This window comes from Ischnura elegans, chromosome 1, assembly GCF_921293095.1.
Source record: "Ischnura elegans chromosome 1, ioIscEleg1.1, whole genome shotgun sequence".
Taxonomy (NCBI): Eukaryota; Metazoa; Arthropoda; class Insecta; order Odonata; family Coenagrionidae; genus Ischnura; species Ischnura elegans.
Window position 1 is genome coordinate 149,927,403 of NC_060246.1, and position 27,896 is coordinate 149,955,298.

Sequence of the window (27,896 nt, forward strand, 5' to 3'; positions counted from 1 at the left end):
ATAAGAACCCATGGAAGAGAGCACTATGCATAATTTTATGGGCCAAAGGAGTTTGCACCGACATCATTATGGTTACAAGTACACTTGGAAGAATTTGAGGTTAATGGAATACGTAAATCACATAGATTTCATCGTGGAAAGACCAAAACCCAGAAGGACAAAGAAGTGGAGTATAGATGCTTTATGGTGGACTAGATAATAATAATAATATATTTATTAACTCCGTAGGGATACAATTATCCATGGGTTTCATCAAGATACAGAGAGACATAAAAGAATCACAAAACACAGATTACAAAATATCAAAAAAATTCTTGGACACTATAATAACCTTTGTTACATAGCAAGTTTCTCAATCTATTCTTAAAAACCTTTTTTGAGGAAAGGGATTTCATATCAGAGGGTAGCCTATTGTAGATTGCAGCAATAGAGTGATATGGTCCCTTCTGGCATTGTCTAAATGAATACAGATAACTGTGAATGTCACTTTTTGATCTAGTGTTGTGACAGTGAAAATCAGAGTTAACACGGAAGTAATACGGATAGCACTTCACAAACATGGCACATGAGAGAATGTAAACACATGGAAGTGTGAGGATCCTGAGGGACACAAACAGTGGCCGACCACTTGTTCGTATTGGAACTTTACAGATGGCCTTAATGGCTTGTTTCTGTAAAGAGAAGGCTTTAGCTGCAGTGGGGGAGTTATCCCAAAACATGATACCATATGACAATAGTGAGTGTACTTTGGCAAAGTACACAGCTTTTAGAACATATATAGAAACAAGAGGAGAGAGTTTCCTTATCATACAAATATCTACTGAAAGTTTCTTATTAATTTCAAAAACATGAGTTGACCAGTCAAGAGTGTCATCAAGCTGTAGACCTAATAATTTCACGGTGGACGAGGTGGAGAAATCCGAATGAGGAGGCAGAGTAGGAATCTCATGAGAGAACTTGTTGCGAAAGAGAATACAAGTGGTTTTAGCCTCATTCAGAACCATTCTGTTAAGGTGGCACCACTGCAACATCTCATCTTTTGTAGTCGAGGCCAAATGATCCAAGAGAGGTAAAGTACTAGCGGATAAGGGATTAGAAGTATCGTCAGCATACATAACAGTGGAGCAATATGAGAAGTGTTTAGGAAGATCATTAATGAAGAGGAGAAACAGTAGAGGACCAAGGATAGAACCTTGAGGTACTCCAACCGGTACTTTCAAGGGACTGGATTTAATTTCCACCACTCCTGCAAGTGATTGATGAGTGTAACTCACAAACTGCGATCTGTCACTAAGGAATGATGATATCCAATTATAAGAGTTATTAGTGATTCCCAAGCACTGAAGTTTGGACTTGAGAACTTCATGATCCACACTGTTTAAAGCGTTTTTGAAGTCAAAAGAGATGCCTAAAATGTGATGTTTATTGTTCAGTCCAAGAATAACATTATTTAGGAACTCGAAAATAGCAGAATTAGTGGACCGGCCAGCTCTAAAACCATGCTGAGAGTCAGAAATTAAATTAAATCTCTGGAGGTACTTAATTAATCTATGATGGAAGAGTTTTTCAAAGATCTTTGAAAATGTTGATAGAATGGAAATAGGTCTGAAATTAATAGACTCTGAAGGGCAGCCTTTCTTGGGAATTGGAATTACCCTGGCCAGCTTTAGGGCAGAGGGAAAGACACCAGAGCTGAATGAGAGATTGATGATATCAGTCAATGGAGGAGCAATTAAGTTTGATGAAGCTATTATAATACTAGGAGGAATGCCATCAGGCCCGGGTGAGGAATTACCCAGGGAGATGATGGTTCTTTGAACCTCATGAGGGTCAGTGGGATGTAGAAAAAAAGATGAGGAGAAGTCCTCCACTGCAAAATAGGTCGAGTAGACCGATTCGAAAGAGGCAAATAACAAAATTGCTGATTAAATTTATCAGCAATATTTTCAGGGTTATCTTCCAATATACCTCCAAAATCAATGCTAGTGCTGCCAGGGCAGTTAGTATTCTCCTTAATTACTTTCCAAGTATCTCTAATAATGTTAGTTGATTTACTTAGAAAGTTATTAATGGCAGCCTTCTTCTCGCCAATAACACGGGACTTGAGTTGCTTTAGAGCATCAAGATATGCACTGCGAAATGCATTGTCAACAAATATAGGAATACCAAGAAATTGTGTGGGATAGTAAACAAAAGTGATGAGATGTGGAGAGTAGAGGAAGGATTGGAGGCAGTTAAAACAGAAATGGTCGAAGTGGTAGATATGCTGATTGGATATTTGGAGATCCGAAGGATTAAGAATTTGTGGATCATAGTGGTAATGAGCATTGAGCATTTTGCACGTTCACTGCCCCTTCAGTCATAATGACAGAAACATGCACTTTATCTTCCTGCCGCATTGGTCATAATAAGTATGAGTCACTTTTAAGAGTAGCAGGCTGTCAGTCACAGCTACTTCAGTGGCGGGTATATGACGTGACCGACAAAGCACTCACAGCCGAATACGCACCAAAAGTCAAATGGAAAGGATCCAAGTATTAAAGTGAAAGGAAAAAGATAAACATTTGGCACAATGGGTGAATTTGTCTAAAAATCTGCGACATTTAAAAAAATTTAGGTCTGCCTTACTTTGAGCTGCAGCGTACTCCCGCAAATACGTAGTGGTTACAACATATGCCAAATATTTTACATGGCAGAAATACAAATATTTTACATGGCAGACCATGTAAAATATTTGTATTTCAAAATAAATACCTATTGTAATGTAAAGGAGGCCTAAATAAAAAATACAATTTTAGATGTAATTTTAATGTTATAGATAAAACTCATTGTTTATGTAATTATTTAATGAAGCCCTTGAGTGCTAACTTGCACTGCACAAGTCCTTGCTTGCACTATAGGGGTGTGTAGAATGGTTGCATTTTTACTGAAATTCACTGCTCCACTCTAAATGTTGTAGAGTCTCAGTCATATCTTTGTGAGATATTTTCATGCGTATAAAGAACATTCTGTAAAATTTTCACTTGTTTTCATTCAGTCCCTTTTTAGATATTGGCTTGCGAAAACCGATGTTAATAGGCTTTCGGCACTGACAAGCTCAAGAAAAAAAAAGAGTGCATTCTCAGAGCTAAAACTAATAAGTACTACAAGAAGTTTTCCAAGTATTCAATTCAAAATTAACATTTTTTTAGCATGTCTTGTTTCCTTCACAAAAAATTTATGGTGTTAAAAAGTTATTATTGACAAATTTTCCGGAGTTTTTACAGAAATATTTTGACTGTCTTTTACGATAGAAAATTTAAAAAAAATGGTTTCCTAAAGTTCTTTCCATGCTGTACACACTGGTTTTTGAATTATTCAGATATATTTTAAAATAACTCCGAAATTAAACTTCATGAAAACCATGTTTTTCATCAAAATTTGCCCAGCCGCCCTTTTAAAAATGTCTACCAAAAAAAAGTATGGCTTGTAAATTTTTTCAAATAGTGTTTTGTGATTGTCTACTTGTATGGAACCAATGATAAAAAAATCACGAAATTTAAAAATGTTGAGTAACATTGCCTGGGTGATTTGAAATGGAATGATCCTAACAAAACAACAAACTTCATGAGGCCAACGAAGAAGGCTGAGGAGTTGCAGAGAAGCAATGACATGCTACACATGGATTCATGACATTATCTTCTTTTCTGCGAAATAGTTAAGGCTGTTGATTTTTTGTCAAGACTGCGTCAAGAAATAGGCTTCCTCTTAATCTTTACTGATTTCTTAAAACATTTTCTAAGTTGTTTGCATATTTCAAGTAAAATTGAACAGTATATTTAGGTACAATTTGATGCCATAAAAATAAAGTAAGAGGTTACCAGCAAGAACATGGACTTACTGAAGCTTATATGTTTATATACAGAGAAGGTTCAATGAAAACACCAACCTATAACTTCCATTTAGCTTTATTGTAAAAACAAAAAATAGAGCACAATACTGATTCAAGTAATAACACCCAAAAATTTTGTTTACAATTACTAGATATCAAAGGTATCTTTGGCTTATCACAAAAAGCAACATCAAAAATTTCACTAAAATGTCAGAGAACAGAATACTTCATAATGTCAACAACAAAACCCCATCACATATGGAAAGACTAACAATTGATTATTTAAAGTACAGACTGCAGCAGTTTGCATAACAAACATGACTAGCTTCAAATTAGGCTTCATGGAAAAAATTCCCTAATATAATTTAAATCAAGAAGCCAAATAATGTCCATTAAAATTGTGCAGTCCACATCACATTGCTCAAATCAACATTACTGTACATTTATTAAATAATATCATTACAGGTATAAAAAAACAGTCTTTGTTAAGAGGATATGCATTTTAACAAAGTGTAGTGGAAAGCATACACATGTTCAAATATTTACAGGAAACCTACCAAAGGATAACCAACATTGCTAATGAAACTACTTTTCAAGTGCAAGAATGAAAGACTTGTGGAGTGTGGTGCATGCAATGAGATTACTTCAAAATACATTCCTACAACATTCAAATCTGCAAATCCAGATGCAATTAAATACTTCCGAGACATGAAGCATGACAATAATAATGACCAGGGTCCAAGCAAACCAGAGTTAATACCTGGTGCACCGTTAGTTGTGTAGTGCATGGATTACCTGCACTTGGATTTCATTATACCAATTCTTACACATCTATGAAATAATTAATGGATGACGTATTTCTTTGATGTGGGTAAACATCTACTATGCAAACAATAACATTCATTATTTCCTTACTACCAAATAAGGCCCAAAATCATTAGTATAACTACCGCAATTCTTAGTAAAATTTTCATTAGCATAACGAGGTGGTCATGGTAAAATGTTTAACATCCAAATGTCTCTTTTTAAAAACAAAAAAAATATTAATAAGACCCTATGAGGGGAAAACTGCTTCTTCCTACAGCATTGCAGATGGTAGTACCGGCAATTGCAGTGGCAAGGTGATAATTGAAGTAAGTAACAGCACAATCTGGCTATTCCCATTTTACCCCTGAAAGCTAAAGAGAAATTCATGTTAGGTCTTGGAATTAGTGAGATTAATATTGACACTACACTAGAAAGAAGCGTAAGGTATTTTCTTAGAGGGCTTACTTTACTCCAAAGGCATAAAATATAAGAACCAAGCTGTTATGGCTGAACCATATCATTAATTCAGAAGTAACATCAACACATCTTGGAATATACCTCCAAAATTTGTGCCACTTCTCTTTTCAATTTAACCTAAATTTTTACATAACATATTTTGGCTAATTTACCATGCTTAATCATTTAGTTATTTATTTAAGTGCCATCGCTAGAAGCATTTTCATCATGACTACATAATTTTTTATTAATTAATTACATACTATTCATTGTTACTTAGTTATGAATTTCTTAGGAGCTTTTAAAGCCAAAAGTTTCATTCTCAATATCTAAGCAAGAAAAAGAATCCTAAATGAATTAATGCCCAAAAAACAATTTGCGCCACTAAAAATCTTCAAGTGCAGTGAATGATGTGAACTTAAAGTGAGGTACTTCAATAGGGTGGTTTCCTATTATTTTTTTATTGCCTAAATCGAAAGATTATTACTCCTGGGATACCAATTTCACGCTTTTAGATTTTTAAATGACGATATCTATTTTTCGCGATTAAATGAAAAGTGAAAATTTTCAAGAGCGCGAAAACGCGACGGTTAAGTATGTAACACCGAATTTTGAGTGGTTTGTTTTGGTTTTGGTGTGACGAAATAAAAGCAATAATAAGCAGCAGAGGTGGAGTGAGGTAATTGTTGGGATTGTTGACGGCGCGGGAAGAAGTAAAAAGGGGGAGTCGGATTGTGATAGTTATGGCAGACGGGTGTTCCCTTGCTCCCGAGTTTGTATTATTTTAAGTGAAATAAAATATATGTAAGTGACGTAAAAAATAAGAGTAATTAATTGAAACGTTACATTTTGGCGCCCAACGTGGGGCACGACTTCTCGAGAGGATCGAGACCACGGAACGCCTGAGGAACGAGTCGCGTCGTAGAGAGCGGGAATTCAAGATGGCGGGAGTGAAAAAATTTTACGAACTGAAAAAGGTGGATTTACAAAGTTTGTTGAGGGATCGGGGATCGACGACCCAAGGGGCGAAATTTGAGCTGCAGGAGCGTTTAAAACCGCTTTTGATAAAAGAAGGGGTAGATATAGAGATACATGAGTTTGAGATAGAGACGCAGGACCAAGGATACAGTGACCTACGCGTGCTACTAAGACAGATGCTAGAAGAACAGAAGAGTCGAAATAGAAAATGGGAAGAAGAACGGGAGAGTCGAGATAGAAAATGGGAAGAAGAACGGGAGAGTCGAGATAGAAAATGGGAAGCAGAACTGGAGAGGCGAGATAGCAAACAAGAAGAAAGAGACAAAAAGTTGGAGGAGACAATGAAAAGCATCAACGAAGGGCTAGCGGCGTTTCGGCGAGAATGTAAGGGGAGAAAGGAAAAACAAGCGGAGGAAGTGCCCGGGAAGATGGCGGACGAGATAGGACAAGAATCCACCTCAAAGGCAGCTGGGCTGGATGAGGAGGCGGTCCAACGCATCGTGCGTGAGAGGGACGCGAGACCCGGCGTCACAATGACATCCGCGGTACAGTTGATGGTCCCTACGTTCGATGGGAGGCATACATCAGGACCCCGTGAGGAGCGTGCGTGGAGGACGTCGGGAGGAGCGTTCCAGCACAGCCAGCAGCACGGATGGGACTCGAGGAAGTCGCAGCAGCGGGAGTGGCAGGCGTCGAGCCAGCAGAGAGAGGGACGACGAGATAATAACTTTCTCGGCGATGGATACGTTCACCGGCCGGGCGAGAGAGCAGCTGATCGGCGGCCTGCACTAAACAATGTAGCGGAGGCGCGCCAACCGGAGCGACAGCACCTTGTCAATTCCATGATGGCGGAAGGAAGCAGTCACATAACCGAGCTTGGATCGGCAGGAGAAGGTGACTCTGAGAGGATCGCGAGAATATTTAGGATACGTGAAGGTAACGTAAGAAGGGACGAAGGTCGGGAGGAGAGAAGAAGGAGGAAGGAGAAAAGGAGGAGAGTAAAATTTAAAATGGGGCAATTAGATAGGTGGCGAGAGTGGTTACACCCTGGAGAGACGGTGGAAGGGTGATGTGACAGGAGAAAAATGAGGGTAAATACATGTGAAATGGTTTGATATGGATGATTGCAAAAGTGTTTGTTGATTATTTATTAAGTGCAGGGTTGATATTTATATGCTTGGAATGAATGATGACAGTGATGAATGAATGAGTAAAGTAAACGGAGAAGGGAAGTGATAAGTAAGAGAAGTGTGACAGATGGAATAATGAAATGCCGGTGTGTGAAGTGGAGTGAACTGTGTTTGTGTGATGGAAAGGGGGAGGTTCAAGACTGAAGGCGTTGGGGCCACGCCCGTAACCCATAATACTTTGTTTTTGAAGGCTTTGAAAAAGAAAATTGCATGTCATTCCATTTTCTTTTCCAATGGGGCAAATGTAACACCGAATTTTGAGTGGTTTGTTTTGGTTTTGGTGTGACGAAATAAAAGCAATAATAAGCAGCAGAGGTGGAGTGAGGTAATTGTTGGGATTGTTGACGGCGCGGGAAGAAGTAAAAAGGGGGAGTCGGATTGTGATAGTTATGGCGGACGGGTGTTCCCTTGCTCCCGAGTTTGTATTATTTTAAGTGAAATAAAATATATGTAAGTGACGTAAAAAATAAGAGTAATTAATTGAAAGGTTACAAGTATGAATGCTGGGAAAAGCCCATGTGACATCATTCTGGTTCCTGCTTCCGACCTGTGAGGTGACCTTGGGGCGAGGATGTGTGCGCCGCTGCAATGCAGGCTGCTATCGGGTAGCATGCATGCATCGGTAATCTCAGACAATGTAAAACTCCTATCTACTCGTATAGAAACTAGGTCCCTGTGACGTCACGTGGAGTGGCATCGCATGGGCGCCAATCTGGCCTTTTTCAAATGAGGATAAAATTGACCATTGCCACTCGTCTAAACCGGTATTTTTAAAACAAAATAATTTGTATATTATGAATACACTAATGGTGGGTAACAAATCGCAATCAATGCCTTTCGTTTTCTTTGATGAAAGAAACTACCCTAATACAGCTCCTTACACCCCTCCATACTATATCCATTTTCTTAGTTTTAAACCTTGCAACCAAAATAATTTGTTTTGAATCTTGCAAGTAGAGTGATAAATATTAAAATTGACAGTTAAAAATTTTAAAGAATATATTAGAAAGGCAATAAACCTTAACATGAATTGGAGATATTATTTGATCTTTTATAGTGCATTGGCAAAAATTATTATAATTATTAATTAAATATAATTTAATTATTATAGAATTATAAAAATTATTATTATACTTCCAATTTGTTGTCTAAATGAATTTAAATTCACGGAAAACCCTGAATACCTGTTCTCCAACTCATACATTTTTAGCGCATACTGCATATATTCAAGGATATGGTCATATAATAGGATTAATAGAGTATTTGCACAGGGCATCAGGTGAGGAATACCATTGAAAACTTAAGTATTTGGTGAAGTAAGCCATCAGGAATTTGAATTTACAGCTCTAACTACAGCTTGGTTTATTTAATAATTAAAATTTATTATGAGTTGTTTTCAGATTGATATTGTGGAGGCGAAAACAAACATCCAGTGGCTCCCAACTATGCAGGTGCGCAGCTAGGAATTAAGGCCAGGGGAGGAGGGGGGTTTATGAACACTAATATGGGGGGTAAGGGGGGTACGGAATACCCGCCAGGGTAAGCAGGTGTGGGGACCCTCGCCCAGAAAATTTTATTTTCAAGATAAATGGTTCAAAATTGTGATTTTTACGGCTTTTTGAGGGACATTTTATTAATCCTTACACTATTCTATAAGAAATATTTATCTAATTAACCCTTTCAAGACGGAGGAGTTCTCGCCTTAGCATGACTTCTGTACTGAGCCCTGAAAGATTCTTCAGTTCCCTCAGCGCGGAGCATTTATGCAGAACATTCATTAAGAAGGGTGTCGCGGATAATCACACACTCTCAGCACCAACCTTTTCCGACCCTTCTTAGCGGGGACTTTGCATTATCTCGGACTCCAAGGGTAGTTGGGCTCCCTCTTTTCGGGGTTTATAACCCTACCAGTGGCATTGGTTCTTAGTCAATCATGCTTTGTTTATGTGAATTAGATATATGGATAGTTGTTGCTTGCACTTAAATTGCGGACTTCGAATTGAATTCCTCGTTTTATTCTGAGAATTGTCAAATTTAGAACAAAGCTCTACCATCAATATTAACATATTTAATGCAGCAACAATTTCCATGTTGATGTTTATACTGAAATTGAGATATAAGTTAATATTTATTGTAGAATTTTGTTTAAAAATTGTAAACCGTGTTCAAAAGACAAATAATTCTATTCTTAGTTTATATTTTTTGAGAGAGGAACAACTATTTATTTTGCAAAATGACTGGATAAACAATAGGAGGGAACACTCAAAATTAAAAATTGGTTTTCGTTATTTAAAACCAAAAAGATAAGAATGTCACACACCAAATTTCAGATCTAAAATCTTGATGTCTCCATGTCACAGTATTACTGCCTGCAGAAAATTGCCTTTTGCTACATAATTGTGTGACTGGGAAAGTACTTTCCTCCCTAAATTGCAAGATTTCGGAAACTTGAAGTATATCATCGGTCTTTGTGGATCTTGAAACCTCATGGAACTCAAGTTGCCTAAGCAAATGAACTAAAGAACTTAGCTTTAGTTTTGTAGAGCCAAAAATACCTATACTTCTCACGTCGTTTAATCAGCCTTAAAACTCTTGCTTTTTTAAGTTCAAGAAAGAAACTAAACGCTACAAATGAATATCACATTGGACGGACGCAGTATTAAAAAAGGCTAAAAGATGCCTTGTGATGTGAAAACTCTGCTTTCCACGCGACTCACCTTTGCGAAGGTGGAGAGGGAAAAAGGGTATCGGCTGTTGCCTTTCGAGGAAACAGTTCATTTTCCTCTCTCTTAAGCATGCCGAATTAATCTCTTCACTTTACTTCAATACCCGAGCCATATTTCTTATGCGTGGGATGGTTCCCGAAAAATATCCAATCCTTAGTATTTTCACTCGAGTAATGCGTTAAATGGTCAAGTCGATCTATAAATAACCCTTTTTAACACCCTCATTTTAGTTTTTTAAGTCAATGAAGACGATTGTCCGTGCTTTAAATGACGATTTTCAAGACTTAAGTTTTAAAAAACTTCCTCAAATCGGCCTCAGTTACTGAGTTCCGCGGCGTGTAGCTCAGCCTTGACGCGCGATTAAAAAATCACTCTTTTTTCCTTCTTCTCAAAAGTGTTTTTCCAAGATTTCTGCTTAGTACTTTTTAGAAATCTCTACTATATATTGTGGTTCAAATTTTCCGAGTTATATTTTTCGCAAACGAAAGATAGTTTCTACTTTATGTCAAATTTCAAGTGAAAAACGGGTCGACCATTTCGCGTTGTAAAACCAGACAGATGAAAGCCAAAATCTTCAAAAGTCATTAGAAGTATAGAAAAAGCACCAAGTGTAAGGAATATTGCGTTTTTTATTCCATAAAAATCATACCAACGCAACACCACCAGGATAAATTTAAAAATTTTCGAGGATTAACGAGATCGCGCGTGGTTTTGAAAAGTTGGTCATGTTTGGGCCACTGTATCATCACTAAAGCGTCGTATTTAGGTAAAATGGCATATAAGTGTATATCTGGTAATGATTTATGAGTATTTACGCTAATTTTCAAGCCTCTATCCCCAAAAAGGTGATTTTGGACTTGATTCCAGCTTTTTCCGATTTTGGACCGGTGCACCGCGGTGTGCGCCGGGTCGGAAGACGATCGGCCGCCGCGGCTGACGTAAAGGTATTCGGCGCCCACGTCGACAACTGTAGAGTGTACAGCAAGCTAAAACTACCAAGCTAAGACATTGGAATGACTTATCGGCTTTAAAAACTGTATTACTACATGAGTTTCATGATAGCACTTCCTGTCGGCAGATTGCTGGACCAACTGGCCTCGAAAGCCGTGTAACCGTAACTTACTCGACTCGACATTTGCAATGCTACTCGAAACGCTCGAGTCGAGTACCAACTACTTAAGCGCATAAAAGTACCAACTACTCGACTCTACTCGAACTTTCGAGTACTCGCAAATCCCTAGAAGATAATGTTTTTTGTTGTTACGATAACGCGGCGCGAAAATTCAAATGACTGCTTGAAACGCGGTCATATTTAAATTTGTGGTTCGAAGTACTACTGGAATCGGAATCCATTTTTCACATTGACAAGTACTCATTTTCGATTCTGATTCTTGGCCGAGAATCGAGGAATCGAAGAATCGAGGAATCGAACCGACCCATCACTAATTTAAGCACACATGAATTTTTTGCGATGTGTGGCCAAAGACAACAAAAGGAGTAACGGAAAGTAAATCACTTTCAGAAGCATAAAAGACATTAAAATGGCCCTCACAAATTCTATAACAGCCTGTCTCTTAAGGAATATTCTGTATCCGTGCAGCGTCGTACCTATGCCTTCGTCGGTCTACGTCATTTGGCACCACAAAAATATACTTTTCTGGTGTTTAACGAGAGGTAGATTCACATCTCGGCACACAACAATACAGGTTTCCTCCCACTCATTTAGGATTCTCCGTTTTATCTACTATTTATTTATACTCGAAATAACATACACGACAATGCACTCCTCATGCAAGTAATGCCGATACGTATTATGAGGTTCACACGTCATCAACATGGCGTCGCCCGAGAATTATGCTTTTGGCACGGAATTCAAGTGGAAACTTCAAACTTCTCTAGAACGAAATTATTCAGCGCTCTGTGGTAAAATTTGGTGAGAGCCTTACTTACACCCATTGTTTTATAAATCAAACACAGTATTATGTAGCATAATCCCTTCTATTGTATGACCGCAGTCCCTTACCGCTAAGAGGGGTAATATAAGACGAGGGGTACGGGTACCTGCTCCCGAATTTCAAGGGTAAAGCCTAAGCTCCGCAGTGATGGGTCCCGAAACAAAGATATCGCACACTCACAACCGTCATGAAAGGGGGAGAGCTAGGAAACATATATATTCGGCATTTGTTCACATGCATAGGAAAATCTCTGACAAAAATTTGTGGCGTTCATCTCCCGGGTCATGAAATGTCCTGATGCATATTTTCATCTTTAGTAGGGAAAAGGTTAAGTGAAATGGATTAAGTTTATACATTTTTCTGGACTCTGGGTTCCCCCCCACACCCCTGCTGCACCACTGCAACTATGTATGTCATCTAATATCATTTTCTGCTTGAATCTGCTTCCTTTCAATGAAAATACCACAAAAGAAAAAAGTCTTTAGCTTTATTCTGCCTTTTGATCTCATCGGAGGGTAGAAAATGTCTCAAATCTTTCTTAAATTCTCCTTAAATAATTATCGGATAGATCAGTTTACAAAAGTGGCCAAATAGATTATGCTGAAATGGAGTTCTGAATATTATTTCTAGGTGAGCTACTCAGACTTTTACCCAATTGCAATACTTGAGGCCCTTTCTTCATCACTACAACAATGATATAAGATATTCTGTATTCTGGTCTTGATCTCCCACTTGAATGTTTAATAATGTATATACAGTGGAAATTGGTTAGTACGTTCCTCCTTAGTACGTTTTCCTCCTTAGTACAATGATTTCTCTCGGTCCCGGTACCATCGGAACAAAATACAGGCAAAAGTATTTGGTTAGTACGTTAGAAAAAATTGCGCTTTCCTGGTTAGTACGCTCAATTGCTAGCCGTGACGCAACCCGCAATTCGTTCTCCAGTATCTTCTTAAAGGCCGCTTTACACGGTGAATGATCTTTCGAAAGATCATTCGCAAGAAATTCATACGCCGGTACCGCTATACACGGTGAAAGATTTCGGTGAATTTTCTTCGCAGAAATGATGTGCACTGGTGCGACTATCGATAGTGTATTTCGATTCTAACGATACTTTCGACCATTTCTCACCACATGATTAGTTTTGGAAGTCGCAGACGACGGAATGCTTCTTTTACATGTGTGCTTCAATATACTTTTGTATTGCTTTGACTTTCGGTGGGTTATGACGTACTAAGTAATGAGAGGAATTAGAACGGTTCGTATTGACAGCGGAAAACCACTTTAATAAATCGTGCATTTTGTAATCCCGTAACGAAGTACATGATTAGTTGTTTTCGCTGCAGAGCAAAGGTGATTATGTATGCCACAAGATAATGCGCTCTGTTACATGATCATAAGGGAACTTACTCTTCAAATGGCTGCCCAAGGTCTTTTCCCTTCCGATTCATTGCATTATAAAGTAAGTTAAAAGATAATTTGGGGCAAAACTGCACGTTGTTACTCGTTCAGAAAAATCCTATCTTATGGAGACTAGTCCCGTATTGATGCCGCAGAGTCCAGCTCCAATATAAAAGAACACAATAAGCATAATGCGAAAGCTCCTCAATGGTGAATGCCGGTTGACCATGAGTTTTTATGTTTGGGGTCCCTTCGGGTACACAGCCTTCACAATACAGTCGAGCAAAGATCACTTCTGTGCGAGAGATGAAAGGTAACGGGAAGAGAAAAAAGGAAGCGAATGGTTCTATTTTCGAAAGAGTGCGCTTCAGCATCCTCATACTTTCTACAATGAAGTTGGCTCAGTGTCATCTCATTGCTTGCTATCGAAGCAGGGGAAGAAAGTGGACTGTGAGATTCATGGGCAAACTTATGGTGTTAGCCCCTTGACTTATAGGCAACCCCGTGAGATTGTGACTTCCTAGGTGGGCCAATATGATAGCACGGCTCGTTTTGGCTGGAATGTGTTCACCGAATATACAGAAATTTTGTCATTAATTGGGAGTCCCACCCCAAAATTTACCGTTCAAGTCTTTAATATAGTTTCATAATTACAAATCAAACAAAATATAGACGCAATCGAGGAGAAAAACGACATTTTTGACCTTTAAAAATCCAGAATGTTTTTTCCGAATTACCCTATTTAGAGGAATGATGTTTGTGAATTTACTTTCTTTCAAAGAAAATATTAATGATTTGAGCTATCGCATGAGTTACTATGCTTCCAAAGTTTATATATATGATCTTAAAATTCCGAGGTGGTGCTAATGACAAGATGGACGCCATGCGCTCATATCATTCTCGGAATCATTCAAGCAAATTAGGACATGCTCGAAATTTCTTTCGGGTGAGTTCCTTGAATGATTAGAGATAGGCAATATTGTGATCTCATAGGTGAGCAAAGATAACGTAGCGGCTCGTGTTGGCTGGAATGTGTTCACCGAATAAACTGATATTGTGTGTTTAATTGGGACTCTCACCTGAAACTTTAGCACTCAAATTATGAAATATAGTTCAATAATTGTAAATTAAACAAAATATAGACGTAATCGAGGAGAAAAATAACGTTTTTATTCATTAAATATCCGAAATGTTATTTCCGAATTACCCACTTTAGACAGTTGATGTTTGTGAATTTATATTCTCTCAAAGTACATATTAATTATTTGAGCTATTTCATGGGTTACTATGCTTCCAAAGTTTTTATATGTAATATTAAAATTCCGAGGTGGATGCCAATGGCAAGATGGACGCCGTGCGCTCATATCATTCACGGAAATCATTCAAGCAAATTAGAACAGGCCTGAAATTTCATTCGAATGATCATTCAAATGCAGGAAATTTCCATTATGCACGGTGAATGATGGTCATTCGAATGATCTTTCGAAAGATCTTTCGAAACATCATTCACCGTGTAAAGCGGCCTTAAGGGTCGTAAAGCTCCCGAATTCATGATTTAATTTATTATTACTAGCCATTAACATTCTTGCATTCATTCCACATATCTTTCTTCGACCGTTATTTATCCAAATGCATTTCTCAATTCTTATGACGTGATGAATAATAAAATATCGCCATTTATCAGGAATGTCTGACTAAGCAAAACTGCAGCCAATGAGAAGCCCCAATTTTCCGCACCCTGAGCTCCTCACCTTCTGTTGCCTCTGGAGTGCCCACTGCGCACAAATTTCACGAGTGGGCAATTGTTGCTATTGCACGAGTTACCATGATGAAGAAATGAGTCTTATCCAATTCCCACTTTATCTAAAGCAGTACTGCACGACGTCAATGCTACGGAGTACGTGCGTATTTGACTACTGCTGCAGGAGCAGACGATGCTCTGGATCTCCACGCGAAGCTTAGTTTAAAAATACTTGATCTCGGCTCGAAAGCAGACGACATTAAACAAATTTTTAAAGTAAATTTCAACTGTATAATATAAAATCTTCTTGTAATTATGTCGTAATCTAATAATCTTGTGTGTTATTATTCGATATACCGATCGATATAACAATCGATATGGCTTTATTCGCTTTATTCCAGAAGCGAATGTGTACGGCTGTTGCCGTAATTTAAGGATAATATAATTTTGTCCAATTTTTAAGATGTTTAAAAACAACCTGTTGACATACTCAGGGTTGTTGTTCTTAACTTTAATTACACTTTAAACTCAATACCCGTGAATCGCAAGTCGTCAGTGAAGGATCTTGGCGTATTAATTGATACAAAACTAAATTTCTCCGAGCACATAGAAACAGTTAAGTCTAAGGCCATGTCCCTTTTAGGCCTACTATACAGATACTCGGAAATTAAAGAACCACAAGCTCTTCGTTGCTACTTTTCGACAATTGTCCTCCCTGTTATAGCCCATTGCTCTCCTATTTGGGCGATGTCGGCTCCGTCAAATCTCTCCGCCTTTAAATCTCTTACAAACTTTTTCTCAAGTATAGTAAAATATAGAGTACCTCGCATGCGTAATATGCCCACTAACACCATTCTAACTTCTCTCTCCATTCACAATCTTCCTTCTGTATGTCTCAAAAGTGACCTTAAATTTATCTACAATATCCTAAACTCAATCACACTAGTTCCCCGTTTATCACTCATTCAACGCTCACTTTTTTTCCGCCTTCCCTCACTTCTTAATTCCCTTCCTCCGAGTATTGATCCCTTTTCCCTATCCCCAAAAGTCTTTACTAAACTTAAATCAATAACAACACTTCCCATTTCTTACCATTGCTACAATTTTCCTTAGCTTAATATACTTGTGTTCTTAAATTTCGAGGTTTTGATTCTCGTTATATTTTATGTACTGGATTCTCGGCATATTTTAGGTTGATGTGATTCCCGTAACATTATATGTATTTTATTTCTTGTTATATATTATTTATTATCTTATTATTGCACCACTGTAAATTGGCAATAATTGCTGTATGTGGGCTTTTGAAATAAATAAATAAATATTCTCCGAGTATGCTGTGACAAAAAAGAAATGACTTAACTTTACTTGTCCTCTTTCTATAAATATATATAGGATAAATCACGGGAGAAAGACGCCGTTTTCATGTAATTGTCTTCGGGAAATCTATGAAACATTGTGATTTTTATTCACATGATATTGTTTTTCAATGTAGCGCCCATCTTCTTTATTTTAAAAGTGAAAAGAGTTCAGGAAGGCGATCCTACGAGAACTACCGATAGTAATTGTAATTATGATGACTTTTCCACAAATTGCAATTACCCCGACTGCTATTTTTTACTTTCCTCGTTAGCACGTTTTCCTGGTTAGTACGTTCATTTTTTGTGGTCCTTTCAGAAACGTACTAAACAAGTTCCACTGTATATAGCATTTCATGGTGGAGCTTAGTATCCAGGGGTTAGAAAATGCTGCTCACTGCATGATTGCTGACAAACCTACAATGTTGAGTTATTGGTTAGAAGTATTTAAGGGGGCTCAATTTAATACTCAACCCCATGCACATCGAGTATTACACTAGAAAAATTTCCTATTTTCCTTCGGCCACAACCTAACTTTCCAACAATGTTAATTTCAATGCAAATATAATGTTGGAAAACAATTCAGGTACAATGCAAATAAACAATTTATAAGCAATAAGTAAGAGCCAATGTGGCTCCATTAGACTTACATTTCTTGAAGTCACTTGAAACATTGATTTGACGATTTACACTTTTTGGGCAGGATAAGGTGGAGGTGGGTCATCATCAGGTAAACCCTTTTCATCACCTTTATCAGGCAAAAGAGGCACTTTGACCACGAATTCTTCATCCAATAAACCCTTTATATCCTCTTTTGCAGTATCTGAAGTAGGCTGTCCTTTCTTATACTCAAACCGGACCTATAAAATGTTTTAAAAAAAACCTTTTAACTTTTCCCACATTATATGCATAAAAAACAAACTTATGATTTCAAAACAAAATACAATAAATCATGATCTATGACTTCTTCATTTTAAATATAAATGCAACCCCTTAACATAAAGAAGTCGAGTCTGAAAGTAAATACTAAAGATATTAACATATTATTTATTACTATATGAGAAAATCATCAGAATTTAATGTACCTTAAGTACATATTATGAATGAATTCAACCCAGAGGGAAAGCATCAAGTTCAAGTTTAGTCATCATACGCACTGTAAATAAGCAAATGTATTTTGGAGAATAAAAATTGGAGCAGCATCACACCATTACACATAAGTGGTTTCCATCCTTCAAAAAGTCCTTTTAAGTTAATGAATTTTGAATCAGCCAAATTGGCAAATCCCAGTACAACCACATGCCTGGCAACCTCTACATACATGCATGCATATTTCTTCAATAATTTTTAAATGTATATATAATTTGAATTGTATCGACCATAAACTTTAATCTAAAATTTGAAGGGTTATTATTAATGATAATTCAGAAGTGGATAGCATAATAACTAAAAAATGAACATGCTTGAAACATAAACTTGGAGGAAAAAAAGCAAATATTTCAGCTTTCAGTATACGTTCAATGGTGTCAGGCTCAACTTTGTGGAAGTCGAAGTTCACAAATGAAAAACCGACTTCGTTTTCTTCCACTAATGTAGTGGGAGAAAACGAAGTCGGTTTTTCATTTGTGAAATATTTCAGCTATCTTTTAATTAGAGATGGGTTGAATAGCAGATTTCTCGAACTCGAATATCGAATTCGAATATTAAATCATTGCTCGAATATTCGAATACCTCGAATACTAAATGATGAATGCTGGAATGTTTGACTCGGTTGCCTATGCAGCAGGCAACACAAGATTTTGGGGAGTAATTTTGATTTCCTTTAAAGGATTCGAACAGGAATTTAGCTGATTAATGGAATATTTTAATTTTATGGAAACAATTGGGCATATAATTAATTCAACTAACATCGCTTTACCCCCACTCCTGCTGCCAAGTGCTAGCTGACAATCTGAGGCATTTTGTAAAATTCAAGCTCTTCTCCACCAGATTTTCTTCAATTATTTTCAGTCCATCTTTGGGAGTTCTCACGAGATAAGAAGATGAATTGGAATTGCTATCAGGGAGAAACCAAATATCCTGAGAAAATATCCCTTCGTCTGGGACTGTAACAATAAAGATTTATAGCACCACTCATAAATTGTAACTTGATATATGTTTTCGGAAAAAAATACCACATCAACTACCGAGAAGCTCTGCTGCTCATATCGAGTCTCGCCAGAATGCCAAGCCTCCGTCCTATTTTGACATTTATTTCCTCGCGTAAAATGCTTAAATAAAGTCAGAAATGCGTCGCGTTTGGTCTTGTTCTTTTTTAAATTACGCGCACATCACTAATATTTCAATCCAATAAAGGTGTAATAATAATTGCCGAAAGTCATTGCTAGACACCTTTCGGGCTAGTAGATGACTCATGCAGCAGTTGACCTCCAGAAATGGGGAAATTCGAAGCAGGTAGGTAGAAAAAGGTCAGTGGGTGAGAAAAGGGGGTGGGTGCGAGACACGTTTTTATTTTTCTCGCGTAACTTGATATTTTTTTTCGAAGCCTAGGTCTTCGTAATATGATCCCTGCGCGAGCTGGGACCTTTTTTTATTTCCGAGAAGTAGAAAGCCTCAGAGGGGGATAGCTGATCTTGGGAAATGCGCTAATGTTACTATCCCACGGTACTCATGCAGCAGTTGAGATCCAGAAATGGGGAACTTCGAAGCAGGTAGCCAGAAAAAGGTCAGTGGGTTAGAAAAGGGGGGCGTGAGACACGTCTTTATTGTTCTCGTGCAACTTGATATTTTTTTCGAAGCTAAGGTTTTCGTAATTCGACCCCTGCCCGAGCGAGGACCTTTTGATTGATTTCGGAGAAGATGAAAGCGTCAGAGTGGGTGAGGCGAATGCTGAATGGAGGGGGATAGCAGATCGTGGGAAATGCACCGATGTTACTATCCCATGGCACTGGAGTTTCCTGGTGGAGGAAACCGGGGATTTTCGGATTTTTTCACCCGGATCAATTTAGGTTTCCCACGTCGAACTCTTTTCACCGCTCTGACCCGCGAATTTGATGTAGTTCGTCAACTTGCCTATAACGGCGCTGCATGCACTAAAAGACTACAATTCTGTACATTTTTCCGAGTCTACTACCAACGACGTGCGTGCGACAGTATACGACACGAATTTCAAAGTATTCGAGGTATTCGAGGCGGTACTTTTCGCATAACTATTCGAGACCTCGAATATCGAATACTTTCTAGTATTCGAGGTATTCGAGTATTCGCGGATACTATTCGCACATCTCTACTTTTAATCATTACTGCCAAACTTCACTAACTGTTGCATTACTGTGAAAGAATATTAATATGACATACTCTATCTGGAGCGAAACACAGCCACGCTGCAATAACAAGAGCGCAGAGGGCCACTGCAGGCAGAAACCATCTCGGCATCCCTGCTCTGCTGGCTAAGCAACCAAACCAATCCCTGGCTGCCTCTATTTCTTCGGCATCAGTTTCCCAAGGGCGACCCCAGGGAGAGTTTCGCATGTCCTCATCAGGAGAGGTTGGAGATGATGGAGGTGAGAGTGGATCATCAAGTGGAGCCGGGAGAGGTCCTGGTAAGGTGCGCACATGAGTATGGGGGAGGGAAGTTCGTACTTGGGGAGAGAGAAGGGGGTAATGCAACTGGGGGCGTAGACCTGGATCTGTCAGCACATCATATGCTGGGTCCCCTACCCCAACAGAGAAGACAAATTAATGACTAACTACTTAAGGAGAACATAATACACGATTATAAGCATGGTTATACCCCATAAAAAGGAAATTTCAACATTTTGATAAAATAATTCTAGTTAATAAACTGATTATCATTTAAAATATATTTAGTGAAAGTAAATTGATAACACACGGTAGCACATGACCCGAATAATGGATGTAAACAAAATTCAGCAGAATATTATACATAACTGCCAGCACAAGTTTAGAGATAGGTCAAGATTTCAAATATACATATAAAGGTACATAGTACAAAGGGTTAGAAAATACTCCAATAATTATACCTACAGGATGGACACTCTATGAGTTCAGTTCAATTGGAGAATGATGAAAAAAATTCAATTCTTTTTTAAAGATAGATTCCTTGTAAGTGTGCCTATATTACAACAGAAGGACATACGTAGTTGTAATAATTCTTAAGCAGCCACTACACTCAATCTAAGTGCGTCAAGAAAAGAAGTTGTAGCCTTCTGGGCATCTCACATCAATGCTGTGGACAATTTTTTTTCTGACACATGAGATTATTTTTTTTCCGGGGGTAAGGATTGTTGGATTTCTAATAGTTCCTATGGAGGGAATGGAGTGTCCCTCTTCATCAATCAAAATACATCGTTTTTTCAGGATTATCTTGGACTGCCAGAACTACTGGGCTTATCCTAGTTCATAAAAATAAAGGAGTTTTGCAGCAATAAGAATATACGAAGCAAATCCTTGAAAAGGGAAAACCCAAATAATCACATTTTTAATGACATGATTGCACAGACAATGATCTATCATCATATAATTATGAAGAGATAACATTTTCTTCAGTTCATTACAAATAGTAACTGGCATAGGCTACTAGAAAGGTTATTCAAACTTGAAATGAATACAAATACTACAATGATTTGGTGGTGTCTCATCTGATCTACGACTTAAGGCAAAACTGTAACCAGCCCAACAGGGTCAAGGAATTCAGACACACAAAAGAATTTAGAAGGTGCAGAAAATCCAAAGCAAGGGCTCAAAAACTTATTAAAAATATTAATAACCTTCCCATAATTATCTAGGACAGTCAGAGTTCTACTGAATTTATCCTTGTTCATAAAAAGAAAGGAGTTTTGCATAAATAAGGATGTATGATGAGAGCCCTCAAACAAAGGAAAAAACCAGATACCACCACGAATTTGTTATATCCCATCTCTAGTTTGCTTTTACCTCATGATTAAACATAAACTAATAGCATGTACATAATGTTAACTAAGCAGTCCCAAAATGATCATCTTTCCACTTGAGCTGATTTCAAATTTCAGTTACCTGGAGATGGGAATAATTCTTGAGGGGGAGGTATAGATGGAGCGCTCGGGGGTCTGCGATGCCTGATGATCAAATGAAAGGCCCAATGATGAAGGTTAATAATCTTCCCATTTCCTCCCTCAGTCTTCAGAATGCTTCCAAGGCCAGCAGAATCTTTTAAACCCTTGTGAATCATGTCTTCTCCCTAATCAAGGATTTAAAACAGATGCTTGAAGATTACATTCTCCTTTAACAGCAGTGGTTCCCAACCTGTGAGTGTGAACAACTCAGCCAGAAATTAAGTTATGACCATTCCTACTACACACCCAATATGTACATCGTAAACTTTCCTCGAAAGGACTTACACATATCCACATTCAATTTAGATTGAACGCATCAATTTTTTAACGAGGCTGAAGTTAAAACTATGGACTAAGTTAGGACTATGTTGAACTCATTTTTCTCAAGATCCCAATTCATGAAAAACTATTTCCTCACACAAATTTGCCCAACAGAAAGGAATAGAGATGCATCCCTTGGATGGTAACAGCTCCGCAGAGTTGTTGTCATCCAAGGGATGAAGGGGAAAAGGAGAAGAGAGGAGATGGGAGGGGGTAATAGATAATTGGATAGACTAGAAAAGGGTATGTAAGGAATGAGCACTGGGAAACTATTAACGGAATACTTGTAAGTCATTCCATTTAAAATAAACCAAGCCCTAACATGTACCAAATAGGATTTTCATGAAACTTGCCGTGGACATTCATTTTGGTTTGAATAGAAATTATGAGACAGATTAGTCTTTAAGAGTCAAATAGCTGATAAAATATGAACAATTAAAACTTGGGAATGACCCCTACAGAGCCGCAACACGTGATGCATTGTGATTTTTGTTTTCATCATTAACCCCATTTCCCTCAGTGGCGGATACATGTGGGAGGCGCACGCCCCTCCCCTTGCAGGACTGCCACATCGCAGAGCCACAATTGTACCTTTTTTTAAATCATAAGATTGCATTGTTTTGTATATGTGCACATGTAATCAGTTTAAATTTAACTTTCTAAAGACTGTTTTACACAGGGCACGTACTTGCTCAATCTGACATGTGTACGAAGGCACATTCAAAATTGCGTTGTGTAAAGCGGTGAATTACTAGAACACATGTGAGAATGCATGGACGTGAGATGGAAAAATAGCCCCTGTTCTAATTTCGTTCATGCATTCAAACAGTTTTAGAAATCAATGCAGTTATTACCTGTGCAATTCTGTGCCCCCTGTAAAATGGCCATAAAACTTCACATGAGACTTGATTATTTTTCAATGTGATAAAAGTAAAGGTAGCTCAAGTGATCTTTTGCACTCCTCCCTTGAGTTTTTCCTGTATCTACCACTGATTCCTCTTGGATGAAAAGTCATGTTTTATTTTTCTTCTATTGATAACTCCTATGCGATACCACGGCTATCACTAAATTTCCTGATATGAAATATTTTAACAGCAATAAAATGAAATTTACCAAAAAATTACAATATGTAGTACCATTTCCAGATGTCTGCACACACAGAGAAAAGCCATTTGAATATAGACTCATTGCTCAGTTTAAAATGATCATCTAAAGGTCCTGAGAAAAATATCATTAGTGCGACATTCCTTTTTGTAAAAATAACTACTACTACATAATACTATAAACTAATAAATACTAAATGCGATGGTGGTTGGCGTAACATGGTGAAACTCCTTCATGATGTACAAAGGTTAAGAAAACAATTAGCTGTTTCACAAAATAAAATATATTGCGACCGGTTTCGATACAGCGATACTAGTTTTTAATTTTAATCAATTTATTGATCTGTCCAAAATCACCAAGCAAAAAAACAATTTTGAGATATTATATATCCCGAACTCTTATTTCACCTCTTGGTGATAATTTGGCAAGCTTAAGAAAACATTCGTTCTATACAGGGTGTCCCATTTATCTTGACCACCTGAAATAACTTTTTGTCCACATGCAAATTCAAAAAAGTGTCGAGCAAATGTTCATTAGCCGTCAGGGAGACATTAATCAGCATGATTGCCTTCCTTGTAGCTTTGTTATTTACAAATATATGAACAGCGGTATGTCTTTTTTAAAGGGCACCCTACATTTTTTATTCGGCAATTCATTAGCACAGTGGACCATGTTTTGACTTGGTTGTCATTTGTTTACTGCTAACTCCAGTAAGTGGACGCGGTTGTGGTCCCGGGCTCAAAGTGACTTTTGTGTTATGTATTGACTTGCTTGTCATTTGTTTACTGCTAACTCCGGTAAGTGGATGAGTTTCTTATGTTTTTATAACGTTGTGTTTATGTTAATGGTCCACTGTGCTACATTTTTGAATAAGTCTTTAGGAGATGAAATGAATTGCCGAATAAAAAATATAGGGTGCCACTTAAAAAAGACATACCGCTATTCATATATTTGTAAATAACGAAGCTACAAGGAAGGCAATCATGCTTATCAATGTCCCCCTGACGGCTAATGAACATTTGCTTGACACATTTTTGATTTTGCATCTGGACAAAAAGTTATTTTGGGTAGTCAAGATAAATGGGACATCCTGTATAATAAAAGAACATGGTGGTGAGGCGCATGGATGCGAGCTACATGAAGAGCGATTTGTGCTTGGAGAGGGAGTCATGACACCTTACACGTAACTCATGAGTCGCTCTAATCATTTTGCAGAGCCACAGGTTTGTTCTGACTCCCACACAGTCCCCATTACTACTTGGGAACCACTAAATTATCTCCTTGTGATAGTGACTTTAAGTAACCAGGCAGCAGAAAACGTCTTGATTATCCTTTGAGAAGTATTATAACTTCATACATGCATATTTTATTCATATATAAATATATTATATATACACATGCGGCCTCGGCCGTAATGTCAACACAGACTTATAATCATTCATCTCTAAGTACTGCCCAAGTGTTGGTAAAACCTCAGATTTATCGTCAGTGGGTCCCAAAACCTTGTGCCAACAAAATCTGTCTCCAAGAAGCAAAGTAACGTTCATAAAAATGTCTAAAATGGCCAACGTTCATGACATAGTTTAGTGCAGACATATTCATCAGTCATGCACAAGTCTATTTTTGGATATGGCCTTTCTCCCCACATAACATAACGCTCCGCAAATGTGCATATTGACAGTTCGTGTTCTCAGTTTTGAACAATGCTGTAATTCCTAAACTTAGATTAATAATAGTTCCGTAATCAAGGAAAATGTTAAAAGAAAAGCTTTGCCGATTAAAGAAATGTAAGTGCGTGTAATAAGGCTGTGTTAAGACAGACAAAAGAGAGCAGACATGTGTCAGGAGTTAGGGTAGGCAAATTCCAGTGTTGGATCAATGTTGAAGAACAAGGACAAAATGTTTGGACAAAATATTTTGAAGAACAAGGAATTTTGTTCAAGGCAAACACAAAACAAGGCATTTAGGAGGGGATGTGAATGCAGTGATATCGATGCAGCTCTGCTAATATGGTTCAAGCAATGCCACAGTTCAAATACTGTCCCAATAAGTGTTCCTTTTTTGAAGGAGAAAGCTTCAGAGTTTGTAGTAAATTGTACCTGCTTGAATGGTCGGATTGACTTGTTTAAAGCTAGGCACTCAATTTTGTTAGCAAAAATTTGTGGTGAGGCAAAATCCATCAATCCAAGTGTCACTAGTGTCACGTCACAAGTAGTCACTAGTTAGTGACTGGCTAAATGAAACATGGCCAGTAGTGAGACAGCATTACAAAGATGAGGACATTTTCAACGGAACTAGACTTATTTACAAATTGACGCCAGACAAAACCCTGCAATTTAAAAACCAAATGTGTTGGTGGAAAATTGTAAAAAAAAAAATTGACTGCATGTGTGTTGGGGATGGAAAAAAGAAACTTCTAATTATCTGCAAAAGTGCACAGCCTGGATGTTTCGAAAATGTAAAATAACTAACAGGAACGTACACAGCCAAAAAAAAGTATGGAAGGCCTCTGCCATCTTTGAAGAAGCATTGAGGAAGTGGGCCCGTCCCGGGATAGAGAGCTGTCATCAAAAAATAGGAAAATCCTTCTCCTTGTCCACAACAGTGCAGCCCACCCAAAATTGAAGTTGACCAACATTGATCTTGTGTTTTTTTGGCCAACTGTACAAGCGTCTTGTAGCCAATGGATCAAGGGGTTATCAGAATCTTCAAGTGCCATTACCGCAAGCAGCTTCAGAAAAAATCATCCTCTGCATGGATACTGCACAACAAGACAATATAACCGAGTTGGATGCCATTCAGTTCATTTTTTTGAACGTAGGTTTTCGCAGCGAGAGGCATCTTTGCTAACGGCTTCCGGGTGCAGCTGTGTGTTGCGCTTTGTCGTGCAAGCTTTCGCGACCGTTACAGGACGCATCATTTCATCGCCTGATGCGCCATGCATCCTGTAACGGTCGCGAAAGCTTGCACGACAAAGCGCAACACGCAGCTGCACCCTGAAGCCGTTAGCAAAGATTCAGTTCATTGATAATGCTCGAAGGGACATGATACCAAGAACCACTTCCAAATGCTTCAGGGAAGCAAAACTTTGAGCTGCAGTTTCTGATGATGAATAAAGCCGGTTTCACACCACCCAATATTCCTTGATCAATAAACGTTGAACAAGGAAAATCGACCGTCAAACTGCGTCAAAGATAATTCAAGACGGCAGATCAAGAATACTTGATCAAGAGTCATTGGAGGGACTTTCACACGTTCAAAGACTTCAATGATGAGTTTGAAGCGCTGCACCTGCAATACGGAAAACAAAATAGCAACTTAATGCGACTTGAGCACATTATCTGTGGTTTGCCGGCAAAAAAAGTGTCCGAGTGGTTCCGAGTACTTAAGCACTATGGATGAGAATCACATAAATGTTGTGCGGCTTGGAATGATGATGGTATGAATGGTAAGATGAATGGTAAGATGATCCACCTCTCTCAGAATGGATTAAAACAGAAAAAACTTTTCAAATGCTGAGTGCCGCAGAAATTGTGAACGAGGTGCAAAACATGGAAACAATAAAATGCAGATGATGAAGGCGAGGAAGAAGACGTCTGTGTTGAAAAGACAAGAAATATGTCATAAATGGAGAATTAATGGATAAAAGAGATCAAGATATACGTTAAAGTTGATGTATGATACTTTGCCAGTCAAAAGACAAAAACTGCCAGAATGCAACAGATAATTCATATTTAAATATTTTATATGACAGGGCATCTTTGGTGCGAGACAAGTGAACCACCTCGGTTCTATCAGTAAAAACAAATAAGTCATATTAAACAATACATTTCCTAATGAGGTCATGGACCTTATCAGTAGAAACATCACCAGAAAAAAAACACTTTAAAAGGTAAATATTGAACTTTATCGTCTGCTCAGTTGATAAAAATATTCCTTACCCGTTCCAGCCACTAGTCAAGTATTGTCCATACAGCTCTGTAAATTGCAATATAACGAGTTAAAAAATCGTTTCTACATCGATATATATTATGATAATGCCTCACCATCTGATATCTTCTTTGAGCAATTGAAGCCATACTGGCACATCCAATATTACAGGCATATCTGTCCTTGGTGTGTCTATAAGCTTCCATGCAAGCTGGCAAAAATAAATGAAACGTCATATTAAGGCAAAAATTCAACTTAGAACACAGAGTAAGGGATTATTAAAAAATCACAACATCATAGTATAGCGAGGTACACTTTTACTGGAGACTCACATGCTTGGCAGGCATCCTTAGTGGCATTGAGATCTTCTTTAGAATCCAACACTACTCCCATTAGGGTGAAGAATCGACAACCACGTCGGCAGCAGGTGGAATGTTTTACCTTGTAAATGAAGTGAAACAAATAATTCTTTGAAAACAACACTTACAGGTAGAAGAAGTCACAATCACCACACCTTAACCACGAAATAAGACTAATACCGTGTTATGCCTAAATACATGAATACTTCATAGGCTAAGAGTATTAAGTTAAGCAAATACAGATGAAGCAATGATCAATCCAATTATAACTATGCATGAAGTAGAACAGATCTAAAAAAGAAAAACTAGCGAATACTAACATTTGTAATTAGAGAGTAAGTTTTATCACAAACTGCCGCACATGGCTCTTCGTTGTTCAAAACGTCATCAATTATATCAGACACTGCACATTTGCACAACACAAGCAAAAGATAAACCAATCGAATCCTCCTCCGAGTCATTTTTATTGCCTTTCTGATAAATTTAAGGATCTACAGAAATGTCACAGCATCACACAACATGATGTAGTTCGTGTTTACGCTTCTGCGTCAACAGCGCTACATACAATCATGCAATGAACAATTCAAT

General features: G+C 37.9%; 1 protein-coding gene across 1 annotated transcript; it reads right to left on the minus strand.

The window, feature by feature from the left end:
• Nucleotides 1-3,931: 3,931 nt before the first annotated feature.
• LOC124172245 (transmembrane protein 59-like) lies at nucleotides 3,932-27,878 on the minus strand. Its single transcript, XM_046551667.1, has 7 exons — nucleotides 27,629-27,878; nucleotides 27,282-27,390; nucleotides 27,066-27,160; nucleotides 21,536-21,719; nucleotides 19,838-20,196; nucleotides 17,131-17,340; nucleotides 3,932-5,049 (listed from the first exon to the last, which is right to left on the minus strand). Exons 1-6 carry the CDS (start codon nucleotides 27,767-27,769, stop codon nucleotides 17,167-17,169), a joined length of 1,062 nt encoding a protein of 353 aa, XP_046407623.1. The 5' UTR covers nucleotides 27,770-27,878; the 3' UTR covers nucleotides 3,932-5,049; nucleotides 17,131-17,166.
• Between the last annotated feature and the right edge of the window lie 18 nt (nucleotides 27,879-27,896).